Source organism: Spermophilus citellus (assembly GCF_964194105.1).
Source record: "Spermophilus citellus genome assembly, chromosome: 13".
NCBI classification, from domain to species: Eukaryota; Metazoa; Chordata; class Mammalia; order Rodentia; family Sciuridae; genus Spermophilus; species Spermophilus citellus.
In genome coordinates, this window is record NC_138193.1 from 109,435,936 (window position 1) to 109,448,281 (window position 12,346).

General features: G+C 56.8%; 1 protein-coding gene across 17 annotated transcripts in view; it reads right to left on the reverse strand.

Moving 5' to 3' along the window:
* Nucleotides 1-12,346, reverse strand: part of ATP6V1C2 (ATPase H+ transporting V1 subunit C2) — a 54,448-nt gene that overhangs the window by 7,238 nt on the left and 34,864 nt on the right. For 3 of the 17 annotated variants that reach the window (XR_014018512.1, XM_081264371.1, XM_081264372.1), the window contains exons 7-13: nucleotides 11,794-11,885; nucleotides 9,016-9,114; nucleotides 8,408-8,476; nucleotides 6,351-6,443; nucleotides 6,152-6,245; nucleotides 2,776-2,873; nucleotides 1,265-1,551 (exon numbers count right to left, since the gene is read on the reverse strand). Coding sequence is in view for 9 of the 17 variants with exons in the window: in XM_081264371.1 (XP_081120497.1) it covers nucleotides 1,265-1,551; nucleotides 2,776-2,873; nucleotides 6,152-6,245; nucleotides 6,351-6,443; nucleotides 8,408-8,476; nucleotides 9,016-9,114; nucleotides 11,794-11,885 (832 nt within the window). In the remaining 8 variants the exon portion in view is untranslated. Of the gene's footprint in view, nucleotides 1-217; nucleotides 393-989; nucleotides 1,552-2,775; nucleotides 2,874-3,024; nucleotides 3,828-6,151; nucleotides 6,246-6,350; nucleotides 6,444-8,407; nucleotides 8,477-9,015; nucleotides 9,115-11,793; nucleotides 11,886-12,346 lie in introns of those variants that run through there. The other 14 variants (XR_014018511.1, XM_081264368.1, XM_081264367.1 and 11 more) reach the window with 10 other exon arrangements.

The following is a 12,346-nucleotide window of genomic DNA, read 5'->3' on the forward strand; positions in this document are numbered from 1 at the left end:
TGCTAAGCCTCAGCCTTTCATCCTGCTCCCTCCTCCCACCATGGACTTCTCCACTCACCCCTTAAATGTCAGGGCTCCCCTTTGGCACTTTTCCTCCATGCAGCTCTCCGGGTGATCTCATTCCCCAAACCTACCACCACGATAATATCTTTTCCCCACCAAAACCCAGTTCCCAGCCAGCTGCAGTAACCTCAGCCCAGCCTGTTGCTCTCAGCACCTGTTCCATCTGCGTCTTGGGTCACTGAAGCATCTGGTGTCCTTCATCCATGAGGGCAAGCCAGCACCTCCTCAACTGAGGGCTGTGTCCCCTTTACCTGGATTTTGTTCAACCAAGAAACATTTCCATCGACCCTAGGCTGGATAACAGATGGAGAGAGGAGCCAGACTTCCCACTGCAGGGGGGACAAAAGCCACAAGCCAGATGAGGGCCCTGAAGGCGGTGGCTCACTTCCTCCCCTTACATGTCTTTCCTCCAAGGATCTTGTTGGCTCCCTATGTCTTTAGATTATGGTATCTCCATGTGGCAGGCTATGAGAAAGCCTTACAAAAGAATCAAATAGCTCTACACATACTGATCTGAGTGGAATATAAAATAAGTTTAGAGCATTAAGTATAAACAGGAGAATAACGAGTCTCGAAGCACTAACCGTGGTAATCGATGGGCACTGAGAACAGTACATATTTTTGAGCTTGAATTAAAAAAAAAAAAAAACTCCATTATCAAATTTTTTTCCTGCTGTACTTGAAATCAAACCCAGGACCTCATGCATGCCAGGCAAGTGCTCTACAACCAAGCCACAATCCCAACCCCTGAACTTGAAATTTTTTACAGTGCACATGAATTATAACTATATTCAAGAAAAATGGGGAGTAAAGGATGACGTTCATTGATAGTTTTCAAAAGGAATTATTTTTGCACATACTTTCAAGGGAAACAGTTGAAAGTTTTACTGAATTTACTTAAGATTTTTAGGGATATCTGTCTCTACCTGTCTCTTGAGCAGATGGGCAACCCATGTGGCCTGGACAGGCCACACTGCATGGGGCCTGAGAACACGTCTCCAGCACCAGGAGGGTTGGTCTGGGCTCTCTCCTAGACACAGCTAGGACCAGGTTAGCTGGTGCACCCTGTAACTCAATGCGATGATCTGTGGCAGCGGGTCTCTGAGGAGGGCACGAGTGTCATGCGGAGGTGTGTACATGTGTGGGTGTCGGGAGGAAGAACAAGGAACCAGAGTTGGGTCTGTATGGGGCAAAAACATACATGGACACTTATGTAGAAGAGGAACTGAAGCCGAGACCCACAGAGGCTGACGGCAGCAGGGAGAGGACAGGAGAGTGGGGACAGAGGAGGCCGGTGTATCACCAGGTGCAGGGCTGAAGGTTGTAGGGCGTAAGGATGGGAGGTGTCCAGGCTGGCAGCCAGACTCGGGGTGTGGGGATGGAAGGGATGGTGAGGCCCTTGGCTGAACCAGGGATGCCAGAGGAGGCATGAGGGAGAGAGGATGAGCCAGCTGTCCAGGAAGCACCTCCAGCAGCAAACGGCAGACCCTGGAGACCAAGAAACAAGGCAAGTTGGGAACCGCCAGCGGAGACTAGAGGGATCCAGAGGCACCCTCCAGGACAGGCAGGGAAGGGGTCCCTGGAGGTCACCCAGAGGGTCATAGGGAACAGAGAAGCCAGCAGCCAACATGTGTGACACTGCCAAGATCCAGCACACTTAAGGGAACAGACATGAGCAGAGTAAGACAGAGAAGCAGGCTTCGAACAGCATTTCCTGTAATGAAGTAGTGGTGCTCCCCGATCCCAGTAACTCAGGAGGCTGAGGCAGGAGGATCACAAGTCCAAGGTCAGACTTGGCAAATTAGTGAGGCCCCCAGAGACCTGTCTCAAAATTTTAAAACAGAATAAAAAAGACTGGGGATGGGGGGGGGAAGGCATTTCCTGTCTGATAAAATTTCCATACAAATTATCTACATATTAAAAATCCTTATATCAAGAAATATCTATTCAAAATCACCTGGGTGGGGGGATAGAACACTTGCTTAGCAAGCATGAGGCCCTGGGTTTGGTCTGCAGTGTACGCACACACGCGCGTGCACACCACACACACACACACACACACACACACACACACCCTACAGAAACCAAAATGGGCATGTCCCAGGATATATTACAAAATTTTTTTTTTCCTTTTCTTTTTGGTCCTTAGCAGTGCTTGGGATAGAACGCCAGGGCCTTGCACTTTCTAGAAAAGCCACACCTCTAGTCCTGCACTGGTGATTTTTATTCATCCTTTGTGTTGTTTACCTATAATTTTCAAATATTCCACGGTGAACCTCTTTTGGTTTTATTAAAAAAATAATAAGGCAAAACAAAATTCACTGGTGATGGTTTGGCTTTGATTTTCTTTGCGGGCCACCCTAACTACTGGCCTTAGAGGTTGAGGGCTGAGACAGTCTGGGACATCTTCCAGGAGTCACTAGGCCCCTCAGGCCCAACAAGTCCACCCAGGGTAGGAGAGTGAGGCACGAGAGGAAACCCAGGTGACCCTGGCCTGAGCCTGGCCTGACGGGAAGGAGCAACAGACAAGGGGCGGGGGGCACGTGGCCGAGGGGGCTTCTCTGGCCTCAGGAAGTCGAGAGGGCTGCTGAGAACCAGTCAAGAGGGCAAGCAGAGGGCAAGAAGACGGTAGGAAAGGGGAAGGCGGGAGCTTGGTGGCCCAGAGCTGGTCCCTCCTGCCCACCCTCAGGACAGCTGGGCCCCCTCACGCACCTGAGCACGGACTCCACAAACACTCTGAGGGCCTTGATGTGAATCCAGGCAACAAAAGCCTCGCTGAAGTTCACCTTGAGCCAGCGCAGCAGGGGGCCCTGCAGAGACAGGACAGCCACATGACCCCTCCAGCCACTGGCCGAAAGCGACCCAGGAAAGGACTCGGGCGTTGACAGAGCAAGCCCTGAGCTGAGAAGAAATGCCCAGGAACCAGCAGAAGCAGAGTCGGAAGAGCCCCAGGGGAGGCTCATGACCACCGTGTCCAGGGCGTCTGGTGCTGGGGAAGCTCAGCCGGTCAGCCACCAGGCACATGCGAGGGGCCACCACAGACTGGGGCATGGAGGGCAGGGCAGCCCCTGACCTCAAGGCTGTCGGCGGGCAGCTTCTGACATTGACCAGCCAAGGAGCCCACCTTCTGGGAAGGCCCTGCCCTTGGGGTCCTGGTACCATCCACCAACTGCTACTCCAGAGGTTTCTCAAGCCCCATCTATGGCCACAACAACAGCCACTGAGGCTGGGGTGGCCGGTCCTCTGGGGGAGCTCAAGAGCTCCAAGCTTCCACCCGATAGCACCAACTGCCCACCAAGGTCAGGGGCAGGTCCAGCCACGGCAGCCAAACAAGGAGACTGAGAGCTGCCTGCCACCACCCCCACCAGGGCCCTGCCCATCACCAGCCCCAGCCACCTGGCCAGGACAGAAGCACGCTGGCCCACAAGCACCATTCCCTGCCGGGAGGGGCAGCTCCAGAGGGCCTGCAGATCAGAGGAAGGCGTGATTCCGGGCTCCTTGAATGAATTTAAGAACTCACAAGCCGGATGAGACAACAGAAATGCAAGGACGCGGTTTCTCAGAAGACACCTGAGCTGGCAGGGAGATGCGCACAGGGACCCCCAGGACTCCCGGGGGCTGCTTACCTCACCCTCGCCCTCACTCTCTCTCTCTCTGTCGGTCTGCCCCGCAGCAGGCCTATCAGGGTTCCCTAGCGGGGTTACCTTAACCTTGTGGTCCCGGTAGGTAGATGATCCCTTTTTAAGAGCAACACAGGAAGTTTGCTAAAGGCACAGAAATGATTTATTAATCTTTCAGCAAACATGCATCACAAACACACAGAATAATTCTCATTGCCCGAAGAGCTGTGACAGCAAGCACAGACACCCTGGCCCACCCAGGCACTCATGTACTGCTGGTTAGGACGTGGCAGAGCCAGAGCACTGGCTCCCGACGCCAGCAAGTGGGGCTGGTCCCATGCCACCTCCCTGCCTGGCCTGGGTCAACACCTCCACTGTCCACCATGGGCAAATAAGGACAGCACAAGAGGCACTAGTGGAAAGGGCCCCGCCTGCAGAGCTGGTCTGCCCGGGCTCGGTCACGGTGTCCCTGCCACACCCGCCACAGATGCCTCCTTGGCATTCACAGAGCACTGACGCGTGCCACGTGCAGAAGATTAGTCAGGCATGCTTGTGGGGCCACTTCACCCTCCATCTCCTGTCTCTGAAAGCAGGTGGAAAACGGGACAGTTCCACCCTGTGCTGTCAACGCACCCTGAAACTTGGGCCCTCTCCATCACCTCTGATGGAGGAAGCAGAAAGGATAACGATGCGGGGTGTGTCACTTCCAACCAGGCCAGGAGGAGAGCCGTCTCCAGACAGCAGGGGCTGCCTGCAGCTGAGCCCCAGTCAGGCTCCGCTCACTGGCACGGCTTTCTGGGGCTCCACTCCCACCTGCAGGGAGCCCTGGCAGCCTCTCTGGGGCAGCGTGGGGGTGCTGAAGTCCACACCTCGTGCAGACGACACATGGCAGCCTGGCACTCAGTGGGCAACCTGAGCCCCACATGGCAGGTGGCAGGCGTCTTTGTGTCACCCTGACTCAAGAGAGCCTGGCAGGTCTGCCAGCAGGGAGGTGGGTGCCAAAGGTCCTACTTCACCACCTGTCCTCTGGCAGGGTTCTAACTGGACACATCTGGCCTCATCCAGGAACACCGTGGCAGTGTGGGGTCAAGACCATAGCAACCAGGGAAGGCCCAGCTGAAGAGAACAGCAGGGCATTCGTGAGCAAGCGGGCATCGAGCAGGGACACCCTTGGGCTTGCTGTTCTCAGGCACTGCCTGGGTATGCCAGGCCTGTGTCACTGCTCCAAGGACGGGCGCAACCTCGGGGGCACAGGGCCCAGCAGCCTTCCAGTCTGAGGAGCACAGGTGCACATTCACTTGGTGCACACGCGTGTCTCTGCTTTCGCTCCGGGGAGGCGGCTAACCGTCCCCAGGCTGGGTTCTACGTCCCGGCCGTGGCTCCTCCCCAAAGGGAAGCATCAGGGGGCTCCGGGATCCAGTCTAGGGGCTCCATGGCTCATGCTCTCTCCCGAGTTGGTGGCTGCTTTCCTGCCAAAGAGCCCTGACCCAGGTCAAGGTGGACGTGCAGGTCCCTGGCCTTCTGCCTGACGTGGGAGGAGGCCCGGGGCGAACACCCGGCCACGTGTGCAACACTCCTGCCTGCTCTTCTCCCCAAGCACAGACACACAGCCTTCTGTTGACACACACTCCTCAGCAAGGCCTGAGCGCATTCTACTCATTCTTCCCTCCTCTCTCCTCCTAAGAGCCCTTCCCAGTAGGGATGGGGGAGAAGAGGCGGAGACCCTCCCATCCAGATGGGCTCCTTGGGATGCTCATCCAAAGAGAGGATCCCCTGGGCTCTGCAGCTACAGGACACCCAGTCTGCACTGTGCCCATTTCACAGAGAGGTGGCAACTCCCCCCAGACTACACTCTGGTCTCTCCAGTTCTTCTCCCTCGTGAGCCAGGCGGCCCCCTCCACAGCGTTTCCAAGAGGCTGTGGTTGGACGTCCCAGCTAACACCCTCTCCTTGCTAAGAGCACAGGGGAGGGAAATGCAGGTGCCGGTGACGCCCTGGAAGCCACACAGCCAACGTCAGCAGATGACTGGCGCCATTCGTGCTCCGAGGAGATGACCACCCTGGGCACAGAGGATTCATCTAGAGCCCACCTGCCCTGCGTGACCCTGGGGCTGCACTTCCCACCTGCAGGGAGACCTTAGGCAGGGTCCTCTAGCCAAGGGAGGGGGGGGCCTCAGTTTGGGTTCTCCTCTGCAGGGGGCTGATGACCCCTTCTGGTAAGTGCAGAGGTCAGGGCAGGCGAGAGCCGGTGCAGCGCGGCACGGTGTGGGCTCACGGTTCATGGCCCCTGGAATCACCTCTGTTCCTCCTTACCATCCTTTCCCAGACCTGCTCTCGAGGCCCTTGAGACAGCTGTTCCTGACGGCGTGAGCCCAGGGGACACTGTGATTTAGAAGAGGGCATTCGCCCCAAGAGCCTTCAGGGGGCAGCTCAATCGTGTGAAATTCACCGCCTGCCTGGGATACTCACATACTGTTGCTTCTTATCAGACAGCAACCTGGTCATCTCTTCCCTTTCCCTTTTAATTTCTTTCTCATCATAGAAAAATTCACGAACAGTGAACCTGAAAACAAGAGCTGTCACTAAGAAGCTTCCCAAAGTGGCAGACACCCCCCCCACCCCCAGGGACACATACCAAACCTGGGGAGCCCACAGGGTGCACCCTTACTTGTTCTCTTTGGCTTTGATTTTGAAATCATCAATCACTTTTCGAAATAGAGTCACTGTGAAGAGGCCACCCTCGTTGTCCTCGGCAATCAGTCTGTTAGGGAAAGAATCCACACGCTGCACCGTCTACCGGTGTCCCCTTGAGCCAGCTGCACTGGAGCTGGGCTCCCGGGAGGTCAGCCACTGCAGAGCTGGGCATGATGGCCACGCTGGGGGCCCTGGCAGCCAGAGGACTGGGAACCACAGGTGACCCTTATCGTTTCCTTGTTCCTGGTTGGCTCCCTCCTTCCCTTCCACACACCGCTCCAGCCAGGGCCCCGGAGCCTCCAGGGATCTGAAGGTGGGAGCCGTGGGGAGTGAGGAGGATGGGGCTGTCTCCTGCTCACTAAATGGCTTTGGATCAAGTCCCTCTGGGGTTCGGTCATGGAGGCTGGGCCAGGGAGTCCTCGGCACTCTTGGTTATAAGGAAGCAAGGTAGATTTCCAGCTGGTAAAAACCACCCCATAAGGTCCAGTTCACTTCCAATGTCACCAAGTGCCACATGGCTACCACAGCATCCCCAGCACGCCTCAGCACAGGACCACTGGTGTCACTGTCCCCAGTAACACAGGTGCTCCTGAAGCCAGTGGTCTACGTACCTCCAAGTCCCACTGGCCAGAAGCCCCTGATACTGGGAGTGCTGGGCTCCGGCATGCCCCAGGCACATGCTGGCCTCGTCACCGCTCCTGTTTCTCAGAGCTCAGACCCACAGGAGCCACTCCCGTGCCCACATCTCTCCAGAATCGTCTGTGCAGGCGCCCTCTGCCAAGGCAGCCCCGCCTGGCAAGGCTAGGATTCCTGGGCCCGTGTATCAGGGAGCAGCAGAGCGGCCAGGCCAGCGGGCAGCTCTGAGGCCTCTCCTCCCCTGCACACACGCTGCCGGCTCACTCCTCCACCTCCCCTGTGACCTCAGGCAGTGACCGTCCTGTTCCTTGGCTCCTGATGGCCATCTCCAGTGAGTTAGTGGCCCTGGGGGAGCTACCTGCCACGAGGGAGCAGGCAGGGCAGAGGCCTCTAGGAGGGGAGGGGAGCAGGCAGCTCCAGGTGGGGTAAGGTGGGTGGGTGGCTCCACTCGGCAGCCTCCAAATCACAAACCAGCTCCGACGCACAGAGAGGCCTGGAGGACAGCACGCACCTGAGGGCCCGCCACCCTCTTAGGACAGCAAGCCATTGCCGCACAGCAGAGAGGCCCCTGCTTCCTGGCCCAGCTGCACTCTGCTCAGGTCCCAAGGTCACCACTAGCCACCCTGAAGGTGGCGTTTCTCATCCCCACCCCTCCCCAGCTCCTCCTATGCACTGAGTGTGCCCAGGGCACAGAGATGCCATCTGCCTACTCACAGACCTTTAGGAGACAGCAGGGCACTGGTGGCCTCCTGTGGCTTTTCCTTTGCTGCTCACTCTGTTCCCAGTGCTCTGTCCCTGCTGACGCCAGGTCTGGCCTGCTCGTGTTCCCAGCTCTGTGGCTCTCCACGTGGACCCTGGCTTAGCCCGCTCCTCTCCTGTGCCTTTTCCTTTGTGAGGCACTGGGACGAAACCCAGGGGCGCTACACCCCGGCCCTTTTTATTTTCATTTTGAGACAAGGTCTTGCTAAGTTGCCCAGGCTGGCTTCAGACTTGCAAACGCCCTGCCTCAGTCTCTGGAGGAGTGGGATTACAAGCATGTGCCACCACACTGGGTGCCTCCTGTCACTTCTGGAGTGGCCATTGACCACTCTTCTCTGACCCCAGCAGATCACACTCTGAGCCCATCTTCCTCTCCTGCTCGGGGGCGGTGGCCACTCCCTGGTCAGCCACTCCAGCCATGTCTTTGCTTGACCCTCAAGTGGAGAAGATGGGCGCTAAGCCACAAACAAGAGTCAGGGGGCCCTGGAGGAGCCCCTCTGCTGGACAGCAGCCAGGGCAGCCTCCCAGAAGAGGGGCAGTGAAGCAATTTCCAGAGACGGCAGTCTGGTGTGGGACCAAGAGGGAATTCCAGGCCAGGGACCCGGGGACCCCAGGCCAAACTGGGCTCTCACTTACTTGGTCGACCTGGGGACCACCATGTCCGAGAGGGATTCATAGGTCTTCCTCCACTGTGCATAGCTTGGCCTGCGGGAGCAGAGTCACACAACGCTGCTGGCAGAAAGGCTCCCAGGAAGCTGCACGGCAGGGACCAGGGAGAGCCCCTAATATCCCCAAGCCTGCCGAGAGGGTCCCAAGACTCCTGCAGAAGGTCCCTACAGGAACTCAGCTGTAGGTGTCTCTGCCTCTTACAAATGACTTCCTAACCCTGTGCCAGGTGACCTGTGACCATGACCACAGGATGAGGGAATAATCACAGACCTCCCAGGACAGGAGGAAGTAAGCTCACAGCAGGGGCTCAATAAATGGCTGCTTCTCCACTGCTCCATCTCCCTCCTGCTGTTACGCAGACACAACTGCCCACCAGGAGCCCCTGTGCAGGAACGCCAGTGCCTTGGGACCCTCAGGGGCATCCTCTTCCTCACAGCTCCAGTCCCCAACGTGAAGCAAGGTTGGTGGCAGCAGAAGGGGCCCACCCTCCTCTCCACCGGGCAGTGCCAGTTTCCCTCTGTGATCCCCAAGCACAGGCCAAGACACCCCCCACCCTTCACCCCCGGCCCACGCACTTGGGGACGATGACCAGAAGTGTGACGAGATATTCTGAGTCCAGCACAAAGTCTTCTTTGCTCACAATGTCACTCAGTGTCCGAGTGAAGAGGTTCCCCCTGAAAGGCACGCAGAAGGGAAGGTGTGACCAGCAGGAAGGGCCACTGACCCTCACCCAAAGCCAGGCACCAGGGTGGGGCAGGCAGTGGCGGAAGCCTGGGAGAGGGGGGCCAGGGCTAGCGCAGGTCCCCACAGGCCGTCACGCTGCTCATGCTCGGCAGCCAGAGTCCTGCCTCCTCTCCTCCAGGGACAGGGAGGCTGGCAGGGCCTGGGCTTCTGTCACCAGTGTCCTGAGGGGCTGCTGAATCCAACACCTAAGTGACCTGCACTGCCCAGCACAAGCCACAGGCTATCAGGAGGGGACCTCAGGTAGCAGCCGCCGACGCTACTCAAGTGTCAACACAGCGGCCAGCTGCAGGGGCCGCCCTGGGCAGAGATAGGCTTAGAGCTCCGTGTCACTTTACAGGCCTTTCTGTCCAGCAGCCAGGGGACACTCACCTGAAATAGCTTTGGACCTGCCCAGTGGACCTGGCCTGAATAAAGGGCATTGTGTTCACAGGGCAGGGATCATGGCGTCGTGTGGGCCAACACGATACGCAGCTACCGAGACCAGACAGCCAGGAAGACGCGGGAGTGGAAGCCGAGGCCAGGACTGCTCCTGCCTCTGGGCACCTCCAAGCCCAGGAGCCTGCCCGCCTTCCTTCCTGCCTGCCCTGGCTTATAACATCACACACAACTGTGTGGCCACGGACAAATCCCTCGGAAGCCCTCCAGAGGCACCCAGCTACCCTGGCCCAGCAGCAGACACAGTCTTCTCAAGCTGTGGGACTCCTATTTCCCTCTGTACCCAGCGCGGAGCAGACTTTCTATCAATGTCTGTTGAATGAATAACCATGACTCTGCAGGTGCAGAGTGTGTGTTTTATTCTGCTTTTCATCTTTAGGGCCTAATATTAGGCCCGAGGGTATAGTAAGCACTTACAAATGTGCACTGAAAGAGGAAAGGAAGCCTGCTGGGCTCGGCAGTGCATGCCTGTGATTCCAGCTACTCAGAAGGCTGAGGCAGGAGGATCTCAAGTTGAGGAGAGCCTGGGCAACTTCGTGAGACCCTGTTTTAAAACAGCTCAATGGTAGAATGCTTGCCTAGTATGTGCATGGCCCTGAGCTTCATCCCAGTACCAAGAAAGAAAGAGGGAAGGAGAGTGGAGGGCAGGGGAGGAAGGAAAAAAGAAGTATCAGAGGAGGGAGACTGCTTCATCACCCTCTTTGTATGTTGCCCCCCTTCACTCAGTGTATGTGCTCAATAAATCAATCAAAGTGGCTAGGCCAGGTCCTGACCAATTTTTTTTTTTTTTTTTTTTTTTTTTTTTGGTATGGGGGATTGAACCCAGGGCACTCAAACACTGAGCCACAGCCCCAGATCTTTTTTTTTTTTTTTTTTTTTTTTTGAGACAGAGCTTCATTGAGTTGTTCAGGGCCTCACTAAGTTGCTGAGGCTGGCTTTGAACTTGCGATCTTCCTGCCTCAGCCTCCCTAACTGCTGAGATTATAGGCGAGCGCCATCAACCAGTTAAGAAGCCTACAACTTGTTGGTGCAGCAAGGGGGCGGCTCAGCATGCTCCAGCCCCAAGGCCACCATGCCACCATGAACCTGGGCCAAGGTCACCATTTAGAGCTCACTGCCACACCTTCCTCCCGTCCTCTCATGTTCTGACATGTAGTCGGGCAGCAGTGATGGCTTCTGGATGAAGTGTGCTTTTCACTCTTTGGTTTTAATTTTACACTAAAAACTACACCTTGAATATCGCTTCTCTGAGATGCTTGGGACCAGGAGTGTTTTTTGCTTTTGGACTGTTTCAGATTTGGGGATGGTAGCAGGTACATAAGGAGATATCTTGGGGGGGGCCCAAGCTCAGCGAAATCCTTCAGTTTCACATCGACCTTACGCACCTAGCCTGAAGGTCATGGGCACAGTGATCTCAGTGCCTCCGCATTTCACTGCGGCCAGAGTCATGAGGTCACATGGATTTCCCACCCACAGCCCCGTGCTGGGACTCAAAAAGTCTCAGATTGGGGGGCATTCTGCATTTCAGATTAAAGACACTCAACATGTATTTGCTTTTGTCACCAAAAGAGCTAGCCCAGGGGCCCTCCAAGAGGGAAGGCCAGTAGGAGGTGACACTCCTGTGCTTGAGGAAGGCCATCAGGGGCTGGCAGCTGCTTCTGAGCCCTTGGGCCACTTCCCTTCTCTGGAGAATCTTCAGAAATCACCGACAGAGGGCCCAGGGACCAGGGAGACTCGGGAGCTTCCCACGCCTGCCCCACCCAGTCCAGAAGCACCCCCGGCCCCGAAGCAGCCTCCCTCCACCTCCGGGGTCACCGCCTCAGCGCGGCAGGGGTGGGTGGAATGGGCCTCGCTTTTCTCCCGACAGCTGCACCACGTGGGTGACGGTCTGTCTGCCGGGCCCAGCAGCCCACTGCCTCACCCACAGTTCAGGTGGACAAAGAAGGCACCCGAGTCCCTGTGGCCACTCTGCCAGGCAGGAGAGGGAAGATGCACCGCAGGGCACAGGCTCCCTGCTGGGCACATAGGAGGAGGTGCAACCACCTCCTCTGCCCCAGGTCCCCTTAACGCAGCCCTGGCTCACTTTCCTCAGCTCAGGCACAGACTCTGGGTGTCCCCGCAGTGGGAAAGGCCAGCATGAGACCCCCACGGTGGCCGTGGGCAAGGGTACGCACGTGGACCTCTTCTCCAGGTTTTCCAGGGTCGTCTTCAGGGCGCTGTAGGCTGCCGTGCGGGACTTCAGGTCCGACTCGATCTGTGCCAGTTGCTGTGAGGGTAGGAAACGCTCTGTCACCCCAAGTGATGAAGGAGGTGCCCGAATGTCTCAAAATAACCACCAAGTGCTCAGGGGACATGTGAGAAAAGCAGCAGCCACCACCAGATGAGGTGGCACTCACCTGTAACCCCAGCAACACGGGAGGCTGAGACAAGGGGATCGCAAGTTCAAGGCCTGCCTCAGCAACTTAGCGAGGCCCTGAGCAACTTAGTGAGAAGCTGCCTCAAAATAAAAATAAGTAAATAAATAAAAAAGCTGGAACATCGTTCAGTCGTAAACCACCCCTGGGTTAGATCTCCAGGACCAAAAAAAAAAAGAAAAAGAAAGAAAAGAAAAACAGCTGCCCCCCAAACAGCAGGAAGAGGGGGCTTTGACCTCTCCTCTGTTTCCCTGTCATCCCGGCAACTGGGCCTGATGGTGAGCCCGCCTGGGGAGGAGGAGGGGACAACACA